This window comes from Anastrepha obliqua, chromosome 3 (assembly GCF_027943255.1).
Source record: "Anastrepha obliqua isolate idAnaObli1 chromosome 3, idAnaObli1_1.0, whole genome shotgun sequence".
NCBI classification, from domain to species: domain Eukaryota; kingdom Metazoa; phylum Arthropoda; class Insecta; order Diptera; family Tephritidae; genus Anastrepha; species Anastrepha obliqua.
Genome location: NC_072894.1, coordinates 38,617,351 through 38,640,352, shown reverse-complemented (window position 1 = coordinate 38,640,352; position 23,002 = coordinate 38,617,351). Strand labels below are relative to the sequence as shown.

Genomic DNA, 23,002 nt, shown 5'->3' with positions numbered 1-23,002 from the left:
AACCTCGGTTTTTAGAAATTCGCTCTTATCTAATTGTATTTTTAGGTTGGCTTTCTCTAGAGTCTCGAAAATAATTTTAATGTCATTGAAATGAGTTTCTAGGTCTTTACTGAAGATAATGATATCATCTATGTAAACATAGCATCGCTTACCGATATGGTCCCTGAGAATGTCATCGAGGGCCCTTTGAAATATAGAGGGGGCATTTTTCAGCCCAAAAGGCAATCGAGTAAACTCATACTTGCCGTTGTTAATAGAAAATGCTGTTTTTTCAACATCCGATTCTTTAAGTGGAATTTGATGAAATCCGCTCTTTAAATCGATTGTTGAAAAGTATTTGTTTTTGCCAAGTTGTGACAATACATCATTTATCTCAGGAATGGGATATTTGTCGGGCACCGTCACTAGATTCAACTTCCTATAGTCAACTACCATTCGATATTTCTTTTCTCCCGATGCGTCCAATTTCTTGGGTACGACCCATACGGGGGCATTATAGGGCGATCTAGATTGTCGAATGATTCCATCACGTAAGTATTCTTTAATTTGTTTTTCTACTTGCTCTTTTAAGCACATTGGGTAGGGATAACTTTTGGAATAAACTGGTCTGTCTGTTGTAGTGCGAATCTCGCCTTTTACTGTGGTAGTAAAAGTTAATTTTTCTTCGGGGTCGGCAAATAACGTCTTAAAATCATTCACTAAGTCATGCAGTTTCGCTTTTTGAATTTTATTTAAATGTTCTGTTCTAATATTGATAAGATTTACGTCTTGTGAGGATTGTTGTTTCAATTTAATTTTTAATTTCTTGCCTATTGACATGTAGTTATCCTTTGCGTGTATTACGGCGTCTAATTCTTTTAATGAATCATTCCCTATAATAGCGTGAAATGATTTTAATGTTGGTAGCAAAAAAAATTTTACGGTGGTGTTTTCCAATCCGAAAACATTTGCAAAAGTATGATGTGTGATAGATATATTTCCTCCTACAGAGGTTGCGAAGAATGGATTCTTATTTTTAACAGGTTTTTTTGCAAACTGGGGCTGCACATAATTTTTATTAGACCCAGTGTCTATTAGTATTTTCATTAACTCTCCATTACTTGTTTTGCAATCTATGTAAGGCAATGAAGAGTTATTCATCCTAAAAAATGAATATCTGTAAAATCAATATTTTCTGAGGGGTCGCATTCTGTTGGATAGTTCTCTTCAGGATTTTCGGAAGGATAAATATAGTCGTGTAAGAATTCATCGTTGTCCATAGCGTTTTCATAGTCTTGGGTTTCTATGTTGAAATTGCGCTGCCTTTTGTCTGTGAAAAGCTGTGTGGATGCTGGTCTTTTTCTCATATAATTATTATTTTGCGACGGTCGATTCATATAATTTACGTTACGTGTTTGCGCGCTTTGGTCTATTTCCATTTGCTCTGGTTTTTTTTGTGGCTTAGGCTCAGAAGGACGAGGAGGTGGTACAGGATTATTTCTAAAATTATTAGGACTGTAGTGATAATTATATCCGAAACCAGGGTTTGCGGCAGTATAAAGATTTCTTGGAGGCTGTGGGAGATATGCTAATTCTGGATAAAAATTTCGGGTTCCTCTATTATTTGGATTGATACGATTAATAGGATTTCTAGGAGGAATTACAGGATGATTTTGATGAGGGTTTTGAAGATTTTTTGTTAGTCCATGAGCGTAATTTGTCCTGAAATATTGATTTTCCAATTTCAGACAAAGATGTAAGGCTTGAGGGAGATCAGCTGGCTCTCTCATTCCTAGCAACTTGGGTAAATCTCCGTTCAAACCACGAATAAATGTATCGAGAGCTTTATTTCTATATGTTTGGGTCATGATGCATAGTGTTTCGTGACCCATGTCCATACAGGATATCTTATTTAAAATTAGGGATAAATGTGAGTAAACATTTTGGTAGAATTGTTGTGTGGTCAACTGTCCTTGAAGAAGTGAATTCATTTGGTACTCAAGTGTACCGAGGTCTCTTTGATCCGCATAGTGGAGGGTGAGACACTTGCAAATTGCCTTCCAATTTAAAGGCGTATTATAAGATTCTAGAGCTGCGTCCGCTTGACCTGTGATTTTATTACGAATTACGCTTAAAATACCGAAGTATTTTGGGCTACCGCAGAGGGGCTCGTAAATCTGCATTATTCTTTCTACACTCTTTTTCCAAGAGCTAAATTCCTTTGGTTCGCCAGAGAATTCTCGAAGGCTTCGAACCACGTCGGGAATTTTGTCTAGTTCCCCTATATTGTTTGAGTTGGTCATGGTAATTGTCTGATCAACTTCTATTGTTGGGGTTTGCCTTTGTCCTAATCTAGCCTCAACTAATCTATTCACTAATTCTGCAATTTGGGTACTCATTTCCCTTGGCATTTCTGTATTTGGTTGTGATTGACCAGTCAATACAGGTGGCCTAATTATGTTATTATTTGTAGCCATTTTATGCTATTTTTTTCTTTTATTTTTGAAGTAAAAAAGAGAGAGAAAAAAAATATTTATCCTGTTTTTTTTCTTCTTCCCGAAATTAGGGTATCGTTAAAATTGCAGCAAGAATTTATCGATTTAAGGATTGCTTTATGTCCAACTTTATTGTATTTTGTTTTTATTATCCTATTAATTAACTAAATTTTAACGTTCTTGTTTAAACAAAGTTACACTTAATTATTTTCACAAATTTTAGTTTTTGTTTTATTCTTTTGGTTTTTTAACAATTTTGCGTAATATTATTATTAAATTATTCTCACAAACTTTTTTTTTTTTTTTTTTTTTTTTAATTCTTATTTCTAGTTTCTTACTTTTACTCCCTCGCTGCTCCTGGCGGAGTTGTCCTTTTTGAGCGTTTTATTCGTTCTACTGGGGGTCCTGGACAGGAGACGACGTTGCGAGGTTGCCTGCGGACGGACACGACAGGCTTGGTTCGTTCCGGTTAATTTTTTGGCGGGATGTACTGCAGCTCGGCCACTTCTCTTTCTTTATGTTTGTTTTTTTTTTTTTCGCGGGCTGGCTTAATTTCGCGAACTGACCGAAATAAATTTAAATTTTTATTTTATTTTTTGCACTGGTACTCTGCTCCTTTTAGGCAATTGACCAAAACTTTTAATTACTTTTTCCGCACTTTAACCGAAACACGTTGGGCGCCAGTTAATCTTCAACCAGATTAAAACTTTAAAAAAAATATTTTTTAGGTGCTCATAGGCACATCTTTACTTTATTGAGTCTGAAACGAACTAACTTAAATTTGACAATTTGTTCTTAACCTAAGCTTGCGGCGGAAATGTTATCACATGCATCAAACATGTGCCATAACTGTTTCCCACGATTTCTGACTTTGGGTGATATGACACCCAAAGTTAGCAGACATAGCGTCAGCAGAAATAGCCTCGCGCGTGTGAACGTCAACTTCAGCTTTTGTGGTATTAACTTACACATTGTATCAGTGGCGCCAGCAAGAGGAAGCGAGCAACCGTGGTAATAGCACAGACACACCAAATTTAGCGAAAGCCTCAACCATCTGTACATTCCTTCTGGCAAAAAAATTTAAAACACAGAAGGCGCTCCAAGCTGTAACAAGTGGTTGGGCGTTGTTCCTAAACAACGACAGGTGGACACTCCCACTATTTAGGACTGGTAACGGCAGGCTAATCACCTACCCTGTCAGAAATCAAAATAGATTAACAAAACCAACGCAAGACTAAGTCTTGTCGAGGACCTATGCTCCTGAGAGGAGTGAAGAAGAAAGCAAAAAAAAAAAAAACATTTGATTGATTAATAAGCCGACAGAACTATTTTCTTCATACTTACAGGCGAGAAGAAGATTTAAGGCTACTGGCTTTTTTGCTAATGGCTAAAATTCTAGGGCATTAATCTAGCATTAATGAGGTAACTGAGTGATAAGGCAAAATATGACTACTTTTAGAGAAATCTATACTTTTCCGGTAGCCAAGAGGCGACTAAATTTCTTGGTGGTGTTGCCACTAACTCCATCCTTGCTCGCAAATGCCGCGCATGGCTTAGTGAGATGGCGGAATATTTCCGTTTCCATTTCATTTGGGTGCCAGAGCATAAAGGCATATCAGTGAATTGTAAGGCAGACAAATTAGCGAGAGAAGGCAATACCACTCGCTTTCCCCTACAAACTGCGTTGTAAAGCAGCATTGTCACTTCAGCTAATACGAGACGGGTCAATAATCTGACGTGTAATGCTATAAAAAGAATTTTGCCAAACTGGGACGTCAGGCGCTCAAAGCCGCTACTTAGTCGGAAAGGACGGGAAATAAAAATGTATCTATGTTAGTTGCTTTGCTCACAGGCTTTGCTAAGTCGATTGCACATTTCGACTATTGTAGAAGCTGAGGAGGACGAAGAGTCTGTCAGACATCTTCTCTCTTACTGTACCACGTGGCACGTCTATAGGTTTAGTTACTTAGGCTCATCGTTCTTGAAAGATATTGATGACCTTAGGGATATAAGTGTTGGCCAGATCAGTGGGTTTGCATATAAAACAAATTGGTTTATTGGGGTGTAGCAGATAAACTGTTACTGCCGTATCACAATGGAGCGGCAACAGTCTATGTGCCACTTCTATGTACCAGGCTGCAATACAAAATTTTTTTTATGATGTAAGGTACGAAAGACTTGATGATTTTTATTAATTGGCATCTCCTTTAATTAAAAATCGAAAACAAATCATCCCTTAAACTAACATTTAAAAAATAAATCGGCATACAAAAAAAATATGTCATATATATGTATTTTTGAAATAATCTTTAAGGTCAAATACCTCGAAGACGGTGAAGTTTTGGAGATAATGTCATATAACCAAGTTAAACTGAAATTGCCTTAAAGTAATGACCTTAAATATCCCGCATAACTGTCTTGGTAACCCTGCATAATATATTGTTAAATATTGCCAGCGAACTATAACAGCTCTTTTGCATGTCTGCTATTTTCCAAAACATAATGGAGTTTGTTCGCTTTATTATTAATAAACGTTCTTTTACGTTTTTTCAACTCTACGTAATTTGGTTTTCAAACTCCTCGAGTATGCAAAGTTGCAACTGTCTGCTATTTTCCAAAACATAATGGAGTTTGTTCGCTTTATTATTAATAAACGTTCTTTTACGTTTTTTCAACTCTACGTAATTTGGTTTTCAAACTCCTCGAGTATGCAAAGTTGCAACTCATTAGTATGCAGAAGTGGCTGCAACAACAACAGCAGCAATCGACATGCTGTTGGGACATTTTAATTTCGCACAAAATTACTTAGTCCACTTGCCATGGAATGCAATAAAAAAATCCAAGCAAAGTATTTGACTTTGTAGACAGATTTTACAAATCGTTACTGCAATTTTCCCACTCACTGGAGTGCAAACGAACTTTTTCCCAGTTTACAAAGAAATCCTTTTCACTACTTTACGATGTATGTACGTTTTGGGCACTTTTCGAGCATTTCTCTCTGAGCGTATTTGCTTAGTCTAATGTCACTATTTTTGAATGGGGAAAAAAAGTTTGATGAACTAAACGAGAAAAGGAAAATGCAGACGCAACAAAGGAAATAAACTGTGACGCAAACTGTAAGGCTGAAGCAGGGAATACAAAAATACTGCAGAAGTTGGTGAGGATATGAACAAGGAAATCCGAAATGCAAGAGAGGCCAGCATCTAGTTTATGACAGCTGATGTGGGTAGCTAGGAAGTGTGTGGGTAATTCGGCTGCAATATGTTGGGGGGCTAAGCGAACGCTTTGGTAAACAGAAAACTTCAATTTTCTAACAACAAAACTTTTCGCCAGTTTACTACATTAAACTTTATAAGCTTTCTACATTTTGGGCAAATAGAAAACTTGCCAAATAGCCAAAAATGAAAGAATGAACGAACAATTCAAAGCATCGATGTCGTGGTTATTACGGGTATTTTTACTGTTGCTGTTGTTGTTTCTGTTTCTGCTGCTGTTAGTTGCCACAGTTGCTACAGTTGCCATTTGCTCTTGGCGTTGTTTAATGTTGATGGGGTGGAAAACTTTAAATTTTGTGAACGCAGAGTTATACAAAGTACATACACTTACCTAAACATATACACATACATATATAGAGACTAAACAAAGCCCAGTATGTAAAACAAAAAAAAAAAAAACAAAAATAAGAAAAAATCAAATCATGTAAGTTTTACCGAAGTTTTCTCATTTATATGCAGCGTAATTTCTGCTACATTAATTTTTACAAAATTTTTCGAGGAAAGCTCGTGCCACTGTAACTGTATGTAAAATTGGACAGCGGAAACTGAAACAATAACAACAACTAAATATTTGGTTCTTGCGCACAAAACATTTGGCTGCGTACATCAACGACGAGTTCAAAGCGGGCTTATAAATATATGCGGTGAACTGTAATAGGAGAGAATTGTATTTAAGTTAAATTTTAGTACTACCAGAAGAGTGTAAGAGTGTTAGGATTTATATAGTCACTTTGCGACGTACATAGCTCCCTTTAAAGCCTGACATAAGTAACGTACGAGAATATGTATGAGCGAGGTATTCTGTTGTAATATCGATAGAATACTAATGTGTGAAGGTCTGCTTCAAAGTTGTAGCTAACAACAACAAAAAGTGTCTAAGTCGAGGTAGAACCCCTTTTAATGCATTTTTAGAAAGCGCGAACAAGATGAAGCGCGCAGTTTCTTTGTGTACTATTTCGAGAACCCCTTGGCGCCAGTACAATAGACGGAGAACTTAGAAAGACCTTTGAACTCTACAAAAAACATAAAATGTCTAAACTAGTAGCTGTGTTTACCGGTCTTTGGACGATTGGGATTAATGCAAAAAAGCTAGGTTTACCATTTAACCCCATTGTAGAAGCTGTGGGCACCTTTCAGAGAAGGAGAGTGTTGAGCATCGGGCTTGGTAGCTAGACGATTAAAGCCACTGGGTGTTTCTTTCTTCGACAGCCTGGTTCAATGCGCCGACCTAAATTCCATAAATATTTTCCACTACATAAACAGCTCTGCCTGGCTGTAGATATCTGTCTGTTTAAGGTCTCCTAATGGTATCAAAACGGCGCTTTGTGCAACTTGGGGAGTGCCAACCATTTCACCGATCTGTCTACCGGGTAGATACAGAAATAAAGCATACCTTTCGATTATATAAATGGCAGTGACAGAAAAATGCCTTGTCAAGATCAGAAATTCTACCAAGTTTAAAATATTATTGTTATTCGGCATTATGCATACTCTCTCTAAGGTGCGCTGCCTGAGTTTGGTGTTTTCGCAGAACTAAAAAGCAAGCTACCGCAGGACTTCTTTAACCCAAGATAACTAAACATAAATCATTGCTATTTTGTCCCTAATCATTCGCCTCACAGAGTACAAATGAAAAACAAGTAAATTTTTATAATTCCTTTTTTATTATTTTTTATTTCAAGGAAATTTAGATAAATATTACATTATTTATATTTAGCTATTCATGAAAGTTTTGTTAGTGGGGTAGTGGGACGCGAATATGTCGAATATACAAAACTGGAGACGTGCGTATTCTGTTGGATGAATGTTTAGTGATTCAGGGTTAATATGATGCTGGATAATATTTTTTGAATTAAAAGGCTTTCGATACCGTCGACTTCAATAATTTGGAGGCCTTGATACAAACAATCACTGTACTCGAGTTTTGGCATCTATTAAGGATAGTTATAACTTAAAAGGATTAGAATATTTATTCTTACTGGCAATCAGGAAAATTTGAATGCGAATTAACGAACTGAAATTCATCAGACTCAAATTCAGGTTACGGGACCACTGCAGTGTGTTCCAGGTAGAGGTAGCCGCAATCAAGGAGGCAGCTGATTGGCTACTCACTTGCGTACTAACAGTCAGAAAAGTAAATATTTACTCTGACAGCCAAGCGGCAATAAGGGCCCTCGGGACAGTGACGGTGCATTCGAAACTGGTTAGGGAATATAATGACATGAGCCTCATCTAAGTTTCTGGTCACAGCAACATTGCGGAAAACTGTGAGACGGATGAGCTAGCCAGACAAGGGACATGTTTTGTGATTTCCCGGCGAAGGGAGAGAATTGGGATCCCCCTGACTACTTGCACTCTGCTCCTGGAAAGATAGGTTTCGCGCTAACTAAGCCAGCATTGGGCAAGTACATAAACTTGTAAGGTCGCGAAATCCTTTTGGTTAGGTGTGGACTGGGGGCGCTCGGGACAGCTTCTGAGGCTGACAAAATATCAGCTTTCGAATCTCGTGAGTTTTCTCACAGGACACTATGCGCGAGAAATGCATGCTGTGAGGCTTGGAATTACCTCGAGGTCTCTTTGCGCTGATTGTATGGAGGATGAGGTGGAATCATTTCAGCACCTTCTTCTTAGCTGCCCTGCTCTAGCGGGGTTAAGATTCAGGCATCTAGGCTCTTACTTCTGTGCTACGTCTGCGGATATAGCTGGCGTTGATATTAAAAATCCGATGAATTTCATCAGCAGCACAAAGCGGTTGACGCAAACACAGCACAATCATCGTCCGTAATCTACACACTCCAAACCCACCTTCCTAACAGTCCCACCACCACCTCTCCCCACCGTCTCCTTGCAACCCATCGGTTATTCTCTTTCACCTCACCTCGTTAATAATGAAATCCAAAGGACGAATCCGTTTATCTTCGTTCAAGTGTGCTCATTCATTGGGCAACCATTTCAATCTAATCTGACGAAGAAAAAAACAAAATATTGATATTCAGATCGTACTTAGTATAATCAAAATCGGGGCATATGAATTAGAAGCGGTGAAAACTTTCAAGTATTTAGAGCTTAAACTAAGCCACGACAACCCAATGAGCATCACAATCGACGAGATAATAGAAGCAGCACAGTATATAGCTTTCTACTCATTAAGTAAACTTTTTTAAATCGAAGCTGTTGAATAAACCTTGCGAAATGTGTCTGTATAAATCTATAGTCCGACCATTTCTTTGTTACGGATCGGATTCTTGGAGAAAAAGTGATAAAGACAAAAAGAAACTCCAAGTATTCGAGAGAAAAATTCTGAGGTGCAGTCAAAAACAATGGCGAGTGGCTATGAAATGGAGCCATGAACTGGATCAACTTATAAGAGGGTAAAATGTTGTGCGGTCCATCTAAACTCAGAGACTAAAATGGCTGGGCCATACCATGAGAATGGACTCTACCAGTGCTCAACGAAAAATAATTGACGCTAAAACATTTGCAACGAAAGCAAAAGGCAGACCGAGATCAAGATGGTTTGGCGAACTAGAAGACGACAAAGCTCACACAGAGCTATAGCGCCAAATGATGATGGGAATGGCAACCAGGACTAACACACTTCTTAATATCAGCTTTAAAAACCAATTACAAAATCTTCCTTATCAACAATTGTAACTTTAGACTAAGTAGGCAGTGAAGCAGTACCAAAATCTGCTAAAGCTAAGTTCCTGATCAGGCTCGTTAAAATCAATGCGCAGAAGTTTGGGGTATGTGAAAGAAAGGCATATGCAGAATATGTAACGAACATTACAAGAACTATGACAGAGTGTAGGAATGGTCAATGGCTTTGCTGTTTAGGTAATTTTGCATGAATTAGTTGTTGAGGTATCGGCTGCTGCCCTGAACTAAAAACATAGTAACTTGTTTACTAACTAAAAAAATTGTTTTGTGTGATGATAAAGATTTACATGCTTGAAATGTATTCTTTTAAGCGGAAAATATGATATCCCAAGTGGATTCCTCCCGTTTTAACGCATTTTCTATGACTTATAAGATTTCCAGACCTAACTGTTCACCCAGCGCGCGCTGAGTTGACGCGATACCCACCTTTATAGAATCAGATCACTAGTTTTTTACGAGGCCTTAATCCTCTCTTTATGCGCGTAAATTACCTCGAGGGTCTCCTGTTTATGTATCAAATCCACTCAACAGTTTTGTTCAATATTCCTAGAACCAGGAAGCCAAATGAGCCTAATATCCAAGTATTATATATATATTCTGATTCGGTCGAGAGCGAAGTCAAGCATTTCTCTGCCGCTTGCTTGTCAGAGTAATTGTTTACCTTTCGAACGTTGGTTACATAAGTAAGCAACAAATCAACTGTTTCTTTGAAGGCTACTACTTCTACTAAATTAGAATGATACGGTAAATTCGAGTTCGGTGGGGAGCTTCTTGCAAAATACTCCTTCACCAAACTTTCCGCACAGTTTCGAGATATCCGTGAAAAGATTTACTATGATCTGTCTCCAAATGCTACACGCCGCTCACTTTTCGATATTCTTTCAGTGTTTCGGAAAGTTTCGCATTTATGATGATATCTGTCTTTATATCTTGTGTTCTAATTAATGAATATGCAGTTTTTCTTACTAAATAAATAAATATATCATAATCATAAAAACACTATAGTGGGTGTAAATGTCCATTACGTATTATGTACATTAGACCGTACAGAAAAATAAAAGTTCGCCGGAAATGCCTTAGTATTTTTGCAAGGTTGGTTGGCTGGTAGGGGTGCTGTGTCTCCCAGGCTCTAATAGCACAAAAGATGCCATATTAACCACTCCCGGTATTTAGTCAAACCATATTGATATGACTGCCTAGGTCATCAATTTTCTTTCCTGCAATTGCTACAAAGTTGCACATTGAGAAATCCCCCGCATTCTATGTTGTAGCACTCAGACTTTGGCACTCATACAGAAAGTCGAAGTCTCCCTAGAATCTTCTTTATTGCAGTTTGCACATCTATCGTTATACGGCCACTGCATTTTATAAGGTAATTTAGATTTTTTTAGCGAAAATGGGGGTCACCTTTTTACATTTTTCGTCATGTCTTCAGCATTTCTAATCGGACTTTAAGGTCTGATATATTGATAACTCGTTGTTGAAAATACCCATTAGTGAAATTTCACATGCTCCTGTATTGCATTGTCTTATATTGACATCTGTTAGATCCTTTATTGCATATAATAAGGCTTGATCTTGAGCTATAATTTATGTTCGACTATTCCTTGCGTCATTTTTTATGAAGTCAATTTTTTGTTTTAATTGGCGCGTACACCCTTTTCGGGTGGTTGGCCGAGCTATTTGTGGTGTGCGTCTTGATGTTGTTCCACAAACGGAGGGACCTACAGTTTTAAGCCGAACGGCAGATATTTTATGAGGAGCTTTTTCATGGCACAAATACACTCGGAGGTTTGCCATTGCCTGCCGAGGGGCGGCCGCTATTAGAAAAATGTTTTTCTTAATTTTGGTGTTTCACCAAGATTCTAATCTACGTTCTCTTTGTGAATTCCGAATGGTAGTCACGCACCAACCCATTCGGCTACAGCGGCCGCACGTCAATTTTGCTCAGCACAATAATCGTCTAAAGCTCATCAATTTATCCTAATCTCGCTAGTAGTAAAAAAATCCAAGAAATAATAAATATTCATAGTTAAACTGCTCACAGGGTTAGTTTTGAGCTCATTTTTTTTGGCTGAAGTTAGCCGTAATATTCCATCCTGAGTGTCAAGACACTTACGAACTTAATGAACAATCTCGATATTTTAGTATCGAGCTTGCCCTTCACTGTTAAGAAAACGTTGTTAGCCTATCCCAATAATTGATTGTCCATGCTATAACTTTTCTTTCGATTGTGCCATTTCTTTCAGCGGAGTCCTATTACAGAACTCCGAGTCTAGCGTATTGCAAAAAAAAATATGTACTTATGTATAAACCTGTCATATGTTACGCCATCAAAACATCCCAATGCCATAAAATGATAAAAAAAAATTTTTCGCGTCCATCCAATGCCACTACAATTCTTAACAAACAATGCGGCTCATACAATTTTAATATCAGCAGACTACAGTGAGACTGTAGCAGAGAAATGTATTGGGTGTTGTCTGTTCGTTATAACGAAGAGCTTTTGCATACTCACCCAAATTTCCTGCGATAAAGGATCCATGAAACTGAATACGCCCGGTGTTTGCTTCACTGGCTTCTTAATCATTATCGAAATGCCCAGCGACATGAATGGCTTGCTGAAATCGATGACACGCTCCCGTTCGGCGGTAATAGTCATAGCAGCGATTGCAATATCCGCTTCCTGCTTCAGCACACACAGTTACAATAAAAGCCCGTACTCGACAGGACAGCGATGAAGTTGTTATTTTTTATTGTTTTTGTTTGTGGTTGTAGGCGCAATGGAAAATTCGGCATGCAATAAAACCGTCCAATGATAACCGTTGATAATCGTTGCCGAGATAAAAGCAGGCAGCGGTCGTTTAATGCGCGGTAACGGCATTGGAAAATGAAAAAAAAAGAAAACTTCATGAATGCGTTGCAAAATGAAAGTGTTCATGCAATCGGAAAAAATTCGTGTGCACCCAATGTGACGGTCAACACGTGCCCCAACCGATATGGCTTGTTTTGTTTTTGTACTCACCCTGCGCACCAGTTCACCGACCATACCATCCCAGCCACCGCGCACTGCTGGATTCTCTGAACCGTATGTACCATCTTTGACCAAGCGTAATTCATCTGTATGGGCAGCAAATGCATGGCAACCGGCCAGACCAACAATGAGCAACAGCAACAGCAATAGGGGCCCAAGCAATAGTGGCGGCAGCAAATTGCAGAATGCAAAATAAGAGAAGAAAAAGTAAAAATTGGAGTGAAGTCGAAATATGTAAACTTATTGAATAGCTGCTACTGTACATACTATAACTGCAGCAGCCACTACAGCTAATATCGGGTGTTTTTTAAAAGCATGACAAATTAAAATGATAATACAAAACAGAAATATTGTTGGTATGAATTTTTTTTAATGTAATTTGGTAGATAATTTCATGGTTTTTTTTCCAATATTATATTCGGCATAACTACGCCGCGGTTACGAGTTACATCTCCCATTCGATCAGTGCAATTTTTAACGAATTTTTTTTAATAAATCTGGACATATGGAACCAATGGTGGCCTGAATATTGCCATCAATCGATTTTTAAACGCGTCATCTTGTTGGAGCCCAATGTCGTGGACGGTTGGCTGATTAATTCAGTCCGCATTCATCGTAACATTTCGAAAGAAATAAGAACGGCTGATGTCGACAGCGTGTAACCCGCACGTAAAATGGACGCAGTGCTTTATGAATCTCGCTAACAGATTTAGTTTTTTCACAGTAAATCTCTGCAATTTGAAAGCGTTGTTCTGGCGTTAACGTTACACGTTTCATAAATATAAGATCTCGCACGTTGGAGTTTAATTTTAGCAGTGTTTTGTTTTGACAACTGTCATAGCTTGGTGACATAGAAAACTACAATCTTTTACAATTGGTTAGATTTGGCTCGAAAATTGTACAAAATAATTAAAATGAACTACAAAACTAATAAATCAGGGAAAATGTTACCTATTTTATGGCATTATTATCATTCAGAACAGTCCGACATAAAAAAGTAAACAAGAACAAGTAAGAAAAGGGCAAATTTGCTCCGTGCCGAACTTTATATACTGCGTGCATTAATAATAAGTAACATTAAATTTGAGCTGGCTGTTAATTTTTGGAAATACACAAGCTCAGACACAATGAACGCTACCGATTCTAACATTGGATAAACCGACGGACTTTTGTATTAATGATATTTAGGATCTGAAAATCTCAATACTATTTAGGATCTGAATGAGTTGACGAGTACATCTACCAAGAATGGGGTCGTTTTATTAAGCTTTTTCGAAATACCCGCATTTACCCAAAAGTAGGCATGGTATCGCCTGTTTTGTCACAAATTTACTTGCGTTATAATTATTTCCTTGGGCTCATTATTTGAGTAATTTTGTTTATAATAAAAACATCAGGTGGTTTTTCCTTTTGAGAACTACCGTTATATAGTAGGTGGGCGTGGTTATAGGTAGACTTCGCCCACCTTCAATACAATGCCTATTAAGTAAAGAGGCTGCCGTATCCGAATGGGCTATGTGTGACTCTGATTGATGGACTCCGAGTTCGAAACCCATTGTGGACTTGAAATAGTAAACGATAAGTACAGAGTTCACAAATAAATGAAATTACGGATCAAAGGTCATTACGAGCGACGAATATTTTTAGTATATACGTAAGCATCTTCTTCGTCAAGTAGCAAATAATGAAAAGCGGGTATGTTTTGGGAAAAAGTTGATTAAATATCCAAAAATTAAGCATTAAAAATCACTAATAACAAGAAGAAATAAGGGGTAAAGAGTTTTTAAATGCCAATTCAAATTCCAAGTTTGCCCACTTAAGACATATTATGTGTTTTTTCTCATTAACACGCTTACCACATATTGAAGACGGAGCTTTTTTTAATTCATTCATACTTCATCATGAAAAGACTCACGCCGACGTTTACATTTCGTACACTTGTATTACGAAAATCGACGCTATGTTATGGTTTATATATATATGGATGATGCTCGACGGATTAGACTCGTACAGCCCGAAGTAAAAAGAATATTGCGAATCTAAGTAAGAATTTTGCCGAATACCCGGCAGAATCGTTTTGGCGCCGATCTCAATAACTTGGCTTATCTTATGGCCCTACTTGGGCGGTTTTACGCAAAGATCTTGGTTTGCAAGCGTATAGAATACAGCTAGTCTAAGGTTTGAAGCCGGCCGATCTTGAAAACGCATTTTGGGAGCCCAATTTCGCTCGGTCAAGGGGCCCATTTTTAGCTTAATGGCAAAATTGCCATATTTGAGCTGATTAACAACCCAAATCCATTCAAGAACGGATTACATCTATTAAAAATAGCCGTTGGGTACGTCCTATGGGCTCGAGGAATCATCGGCACATATTTCTTCAAAGACGAGGCTGGCAGCACAGTAAGAGTGAACAGAGAACACTATCGCGCCATGAGAATCACTTTTTGGATGCCGAAAATTGAAGCCCGTGATTGGTTCTACACAAAAATAATAAAGATTGCCCAGTCAATTGGAATTTTCGTTGTTTTATTTAAATTTAAAATCCTATACCTCTATGTTGATCACCCTTTATATGCGTATCTATAAACATATATGTATTTATATTTATATATTAAGTTAATAAAACTTTGATAATAGATAACTTTCATACACACAAACCAACTACATAACTACAAGTACTTATTATTATACTCACAAATGATGCCCAACTTCTTCGCCAGTAAATCGGCTAAATCTTTGCAGTAACCCTCAAAGCGATCATTTCCATCCAATTGCTCACCAATATTGGGACGTTTCAACATGATATACGGCTCTTCGAGTAATGTGGTAACGACGTATGTACGATTTTTCTCGATTTCGGCATGAGGTCGCAGGCGCACGTACTTGGCAGATAAAGGTTGGAGGCCAGCATCGTCACTCCATTCAGCCACTTTCACCATGGCGCTGTTGACAGTCATTTCGACAACGTGCAATGTGTAGTTTATACGACGGCCATCATCGTTGAATTTAATGTCACCCGTGAGACCTTCGATTTCCACCTGTCGGCGAATGTATGGAGACATCCAACCGAAAAAGGAAAAAAGAAAACAAAGAAACAAACGAGGGAAAGACGTGAAAGAAAGCAAATAATGAGTTTTCAGCTGAATTGAGTAAGTATGGTAATAGTACGTTGTTAGGTATATATGAGTGGGTGTGTATGTATGAATGTCTCCTGTATACAAAGCTACTTGTTCTAAATTGTCTCAACACCAGTTCACTTAGTTCGTGTTCTACCAGTTTTCAATGCTAGTGAGTAGTAACGAGTGAGCCTCTGCATAATGACTACTTAGTTTATGCTTTATCCTTATACTGCTCATTGAACTAGTTGGCCTATGTATCATCATTATACTAGTTTGTGAACTAGTGAATTTTAGCCATAAATGCTTCTAGTCCAATTTGTGCAGAAAAGCAACAATTATGGACTAGTTGGAAAGTTAGTAAATATATTAATGTATTAACTGTTAAAACTTGTTTTTGTTTTTTGGAAATTTGTTGTTAGCCTTATCATTGTTTTTGTAATTTTAAAAATTTGATTAAATTCAGATTTGTGTTCTGTTAAAATAAGTATATACATTTTCTCTATTGCCAAAAATTTTTTTTAATCTTCTTGCTGATTGATTGCATAGACAATCTTTGTAGTACCGATAATTTGGGTAGACTCCATCAGCACTTATTTTCGTCCAGTGGTCATACCGTGCGCGGTCATTTGAAGCACATACAGTAAAACCTCTCGTAGGCGGACACACACTTTTAGCTAGTTTTGCCCGTCTAAGAGAGGTGACTCTTCAAAAGAGGGTAACTTCTTCCAATATATTTGATTTGGTATAGAAAGAAATGTCCGCTCAAAGAAGTTGGCGGGCTAATAGAGGTATCCGTTAAGAGAGGTTACACTGTACATACTTATATATTTAAAACTCGTAAGTAGAAAAATATTTGTTTTGCTTCCAACTCTAATTGGTCATTTTCCAACTGAAACAATTGCAGTCAACCGCGAACTAGTATGACTTTTTCCATGAAATACCAGAAAATTGGTCTTTCACCTTAGAGTAGGTACATAGGTATGCATGTATATATAATATGTGAATGTGTGAGGGCAAAGGGCACCTTTGCACGTTTGAGCGAGTGAGTACTTCATTTACAGCGAATCTGAACTACCGGCCTTCGATTTGTAAGCTTGTTTGTCGAAAACGGCTTAATGATGCAGAATTTAATTACTGATTTAAATTGCGCAGCAGTATAAAATTTAATTGCAGCACGGACGTGAGCAAAAAATTATCATCGGCGAGTGAAAGTTTGTACTGTATGTGTAAAGTACCTTTGTGTTCATGAAATAATGATGTGATATCCAATTAAATGGTGTTTTTGTTGGCAATTGCTCAAAGCTTATCCGTTACACATTGACTTTGCGGTGTATTTGGTTCAACAAGTACGATGGATGTCACAACAGGATGTGGACTTTATTGTTGTAATATTGCGTTTTTGAGCAGTGAATGTATAAGTAAGTATAATTTATGGTTTTCCACTGATATGCTCAAATTTTTGCTCATTATTGTAGAGTGTCCCATTGTGATGACGAACCACTTCAATGTTAAATGACTGATAATAAATTTTTAATGACTAATTTTCGATGCAAATATTTTTCAATTCAGTAATAAATATTGTCTTTGAATCAGTTGCAGTAAAATTAAAACGTTAACGCACTGACTGATGAGGTAGTGAACTGTGAAAACACTACTCAACCAATGAGACCAGAAGCAGTTACAGATCTAGAGTTTACAGGAACTCTTAGGTTGATTTGAAACATCATTTAGGAAATATACAGAACACCATCGGGTAAAATTATGCCTAGCATAGACAACATTCACAAAATATGTCTCCTGTCGGAAGGTGGTGGATACTACATAACACTTTATTTGCTTTTGGTCGGCTTTAGTTAGACTAAAGAGGATATGTGGATAGTTTCAGAATTTAATTAATACAAGGTGAAGTCCAAAATAAACAAGACTGGCGTTATAAAAATGTTTTTGATGGCACCATCTTTTTAATGAGTTAGTGCGTTGGAACCTACATCCCTACCTGACTTCCAGTGAAAGCGGGGTGACATTCGGTTCTGTGGAAACGAGTCAGTATGTTTGTGCCATCAGTACAAAAATGAGTTTCGAACAAAGAGCTAATATCAAATTTTGTTTTAAAATCGGTAAAATGTTTACCGAAACATTTGAATTGATGAAAATAGTTTATGGCGTTGATTGTCTATCTCGTGCCAGTTCATGGGTCATTTACACGTTTCAGAAATGGTTGTACGGACATAAATGACGTTGAACATACGGCCCGCTTAAAATCAGTAATCATCGAAAATTCCATCGAAATCGTTTATAAATATATCAAAGATGAACCGACTAAGCGTCAGAGTGCCGAATGGAAGCCCCAGACGAGCCACCACCTAAAAAACCTAGTTTGGAGAAGTTAAAAATCAAGTTGATGCTGATTTGTTTTTACGATTCCAATGGAATAGGCCACAAGGAGTTCGTTCCCAACGTTTTAAAGCGTTTGTTGCATCGCATTCGTCGAATTCGCCCTGAATACCATGAAGGAGGAAGCTGGCGCTTTTGCATGATAGTTTTTGAGTTTTTGACTAGAGATCGCTCCCTGTGACTTCGACCTATTCAGAAAATTGCATTTGACCATGATCCAAAAGGTGTATACCGTCATCCTGAAGGACATTCCGGTCAATGACCCGAAACACTCTTTCAAAAAGCTTTTAGATCACAGTGCATCGAGACCATAGGGGACTATTTTGAAGAAATAAGCTCGAAGTTATCAGAACAAAGCTCCTGTCGTTTCTATTTTAGCTCAGTCATGCTTATTTTGGGCTTCACCTTGTAAAATTAACAAAAGTAGGTATACGAGGTGTGTTCAAAAAGTATCGCGAATTTTGTGTTTTTTCATAAATTATTTCTTTATTCATTAACATCTATTTGGTTCCCTTCAAAGTAGTCCCCATGAGATATTATGCACTTGTGCCAACATTTTCTCCAATCGTCTAACCACTTCAAAAAATCATTTTTTTTATCTTGTTCAGCTCCTCCTTCGATGCCGTCTTTATCTCGTCAATCGTAGCGTAGCGCCGTCCTTTCATGAGCCTTTTCAGTTTCAGGAACAAGAAAAAGTCACACGGGGCCAGATCTGGAAAATACGGTGGATGTGGCATCATTAGTGTGTGTTTTTGGAGAAAAAGTCGCGCACAAGCAACGACGTGTGAGTAGGGGCATTATCGTGATGCAAGAGAATATTTTTGTCCTTCCACAAGTCCGGGCGTTTCTGGCGGATTGTTTCGCGCAAATTGCGCATAACTTTCAGATAATATTCCTTATTGACCGATTTACCCTGTGGCAAGAACTTACGATGCACAACGCCCCTGCAATCGAAGAAAACGGTAAGCAAAACTTTCACATTTGACCGAACTTGGCGCGCTTTTCTCGGTCTTGGCTCGTGCGGCAGTTTCAATTGAGATGATTGAGCTTTGGTTTCCCCGTCCTAACTATAAACCCAGTTATCACCCTCTGGTGCAAATATGGTCATCGCGGACAGAGTCCAACATTTCATTAGCAATGTTCATGCGATGTTGCTTTTGGTCGGAATTGAGCAGTTTTGGTAAGAATTTTGCGGCGACCCGTCTCATGCCAAAATCATTCAAAAAAAAAAAAATGAAATGGCACGAGCCAATCGATATGTCTAGGTGATTCGACGATTGGCCAATACCATTTACTTCACTTCATCAATTTTTTCGTCTGTTGTTGAAGTGCTCGGCATGCCAGCGTCCGGCACGCCTTTCGTCGTTCACATCTTCTCGGCCTTCTGAGAACATTTTGTACCACCGGTAAACGTTGCTTTGGTCCAAAGTAGCTTCTCCGTATGACATAGTCAACATTTGGAATGCACCCACCCACTCAATTTCGTTTTTTAAACAAAATTTGATGCATGTTCTTTGATCCATCTTTTTGAATAGGTAAAAACCGAAGACGAGCCGAAACACGTGCAAGCAAAGCAGCTGTCAACAATTAACTGAACATTCAAACGGCCGAACTCGTCGGCATGAGTACCAACATATCGCCACAAAAAAATCGAAATTCGAATATACTTAACCTGCGAAAACAGCTAATTAACATTCAAGAATGATAAATTTACAAGGTTTGGTGAAAAACAAATTTGTGAGATGAACTTCGGTTGCAACGACTCAGGGGATTCGGCAGCCGAATTTTGGATAATTATTTCACATGAGTTCACAAATTCGGTCAATCAGCCTTTATTTGGACGGATTCTTGTGTTGATTTTTTTCGTAACACAACCCATCAGCTAATTCTGCCAAATTCACCGCGAGCCGGACAGTCTATTATTGGCCACACCTTCTCAATTATTTTCACCAAGGTTAACATTCTTTAAGCTTATTATGAAAATGGTCGATTTTTAGGAAGAACATATTACAAAATTCATCATATTTTTGTTGGTAATAATCATCCGATTAAAAGGCTGGTAAAAAATGTAAAAAAACGGCTTCTGTCGAGGATAGAAAAGAGACTGGGAAACCTAAAAATGATCTTTTTTGGTGAGAATATTGCTGCTGTAGCACAAAGCGTTGTTGAGCAACCAACTGAACAACAACAACAATATCAATATCTCGAAGTTCTCAATATTTAGGCATTCATGAAATGACTGTTTGGAGAATTTTACCTATATGCGTACTTATGCTGGATATTAAAATTATGTACAATAATTTTTCACATATAATTGTTAAGAGCCGTATTTTCAATACAAATGAAATCTGAAGGAAACTAAATTTATGCGCGTTTTATTTTAAAACACCACCTAGACGCGTTTTTGAAAACCCCTCTACTTATGGCTTTGCGCCTAAAGCAATTAAACAGTTAATAAAGTTTTATTTAAATGCGGATATAATTTGTTTTTAATTCAAAAAACTCTTTTTATTCTTTACTTTAACTAGCACTGAAGCTCAACTCAAAAAAATAAACAACCTTTATACTTATCCGTATCGCATTAAATGTTCCATTCAATTCATTGTAGATTTCGCGAACTCTGCTTTGTTGTGCTATATATAGTTTTCTCAACAAAACATATTACAAGTTCTGTTCCCATGACAAATACGGTTCAATGCACTAAACAGCTTACTCCGCATATTTCTGCCCAACTCTAGGCTTACTCACTGATTTAACCTCTGGCTGTGTGTAAAGTTCACAACCACAAAGACTCTTAACACATACAATGAGTCCTCCAGCTGCTTAACTGTCAGGTAACCCTCTGCCATGGCTTTTCTAAATATTTACCAACTTTATTTGTACCTTAGCGGTTGGTGTTGGCAAGCACACATACCCACACATATACACCCACACATGATTTAACACCCACACTTGTTTCAATATCGAATCATGCACATCATCCACTCGCTTACCTTTCTCAAATAGCGCGAAATTTTATCACCATGCTCCCATGGGTTTACCCAACCCTTCGATGTGTTGCAGTCGAGTGCTCGTGGCGTGTTGCCGCCATTACCTCCACTACCACCGCCAGTGCTACCACCTCCGCTGCCGCCACCACCAATACTGCTACCAATGCCACCAGCATTCCCGCCACCAGCCATGCCCATTGTACCGTTAATGGACGTGGAGGCTGCTGCCATAAGTGTTTGTTGACCTCGTCGTTGTATGTTGTTGCGGAATTGATCAGGTTTCTTTCGCAATATTTTGTTGAAGGCTTCGACCAGAACAAAAACGGCATCGTACATGAGGGCGGCCTGTGCCTGTGTGGATTGAAAGAAAGGATAGGGTAAATAAGGGTAAGAATGGTAAAGTAGAGTATTGTGGTTTTTGTAATTCGTGGTAGTATTTGGTTGTTGTTATTCTTGTTGGTTGATGTACCGGAAACTGTAGGAAATGTTAACATACTCGGAGGTACATATAATGAGAACATTACATGACGCTTTTGTCTCACTGGACAGCATGACACATAAGGTGCACAAATGTAAAGTATATAAGTGTATTCAGATAAATATGTATGTATATGGTGTATACATATATCTATATATGCGCAAGTGCGAATGTTTTTGAAACCAAACCATACAAATATGTTAATTGGTGATGGAGCTCACGGCCGGTGTGTGACCATTTTATTCTACATTTAAAGCGGCTTTTTAAAATCTGTTTTTATGTTTACACTTATATGCATATGTAGGGTACTTAAGGGCACATATTAGAGCATATCTGCGTGTTTACAGTGGCTCAAAGTCATAAAGGGAGCAGTATGAAATCACACAGTTCATCAATAATACTAAGTTATCCCATAAAAATTCTATTAACCCAGTTATTTATTCTAAGAAGTATATTTTATATACTTAGTATGGCCATAAATTCTGTGCCAAAGTGTACAATGCATACGGCCAGAACAAATTCGCAGAAAAAAGTTCCGTTATTTTTGCTTTTGTTCGTATTCATTTCTCTCTCTCTCTAAGCTTCACAGTCGGTGGTAGACCATAGCTTCATCAACAATCCTCCTCAAATTCAGTCTCTCTCTTGCCTCATTTCTCCATTTAGGAATGTTCGTCGTTTTTAAGTCAGCTTCAATGTCATTAAGCCACCTCTTTCTTGGTCGGATTCTCCTTCTACCCCCTATTGGACGCAAAGTAAACACAATTTTTTGGATTCTTTCGTTGGGCTCAACATTTCTCTGATCTGGGTTCCAGGACATAGGAACATAGAGGGAAATGAAATTACTGAATTGCTCCCCCTGGCAGTTGTTAAAGGGGAACTGCACAAATTATTTCTCAGAAAAGCGCAGAAAAGATGGAGCTCCATTTATTCATGTGCTATTCTGGAAACCCTTTGGCCTCAGTACAATATACGAAGGACTCGGAAAGTCCTTGGGACTCCTCGCCATTCAATTTCCAAACTCCCATCAATCATCTCCATTATATCAAGAGCTCTGGCTGGCTGAAGATATCTGCGTGTTTGAGGTCTCATAATGGTATCAGAACGGAGGTTTTGTGCAACTTGTGTAGTGCCAGACTCGCACTCCAACCATTTCACCTACCTACCTACCTTCGTTGGTGCAGTTTTCATTATGGTTCTTTCAAATCGCAATAGCTGGTTTATATCATTAACTTTCAATGTCTAGATTTCAGTACTCAGTTTCGTAGAAAATTTCCATTTAACAATGGAGTGGGGAGCTAAGGAAAATCGCATTGCATTACAGAAATGTCGTAAAAGTGCAAGTGAGACCTACGAATTGCTGAAAAAACTTATTACTTCGAGACTGTTTGTTTACCGCACGGTCAATCGTTTTTCCCAAGCATCTGAAGTGACAGACAGAAAAAAAAAGTGGTCGTCCTCGCGTGGTTCGAACCAGTCCAACCATAAAACCCGTTTGAGAAAGAATTCGCAAAATCCGTTTAGAAAGCAGACAATCGTTTTCAGGGAAATGAATTTATCGATCAGATCTATGTCAAGATG

The 23,002-nt window shown here is 38.1% G+C and overlaps 1 protein-coding gene across 2 annotated transcripts in view; it reads right to left on the bottom strand.

Annotated features, from left to right (window-relative positions):
- LOC129242423 (glutamate receptor 1) overlaps nucleotides 1-23,002 on the bottom strand; it is a 219,166-nt gene that overhangs the window by 65,157 nt on the left and 131,007 nt on the right. For both annotated transcript variants that reach the window (XM_054879050.1, XM_054879051.1), the window contains exons 7-10: nucleotides 20,950-21,297; nucleotides 15,139-15,481; nucleotides 12,435-12,529; nucleotides 11,928-12,095 (exon numbers count right to left, since the gene is read on the bottom strand). In XM_054879050.1, coding sequence (XP_054735025.1) covers nucleotides 11,928-12,095; nucleotides 12,435-12,529; nucleotides 15,139-15,481; nucleotides 20,950-21,297 — 954 coding nt within the window. The remainder of the gene's footprint in view (nucleotides 1-11,927; nucleotides 12,096-12,434; nucleotides 12,530-15,138; nucleotides 15,482-20,949; nucleotides 21,298-23,002) is intronic.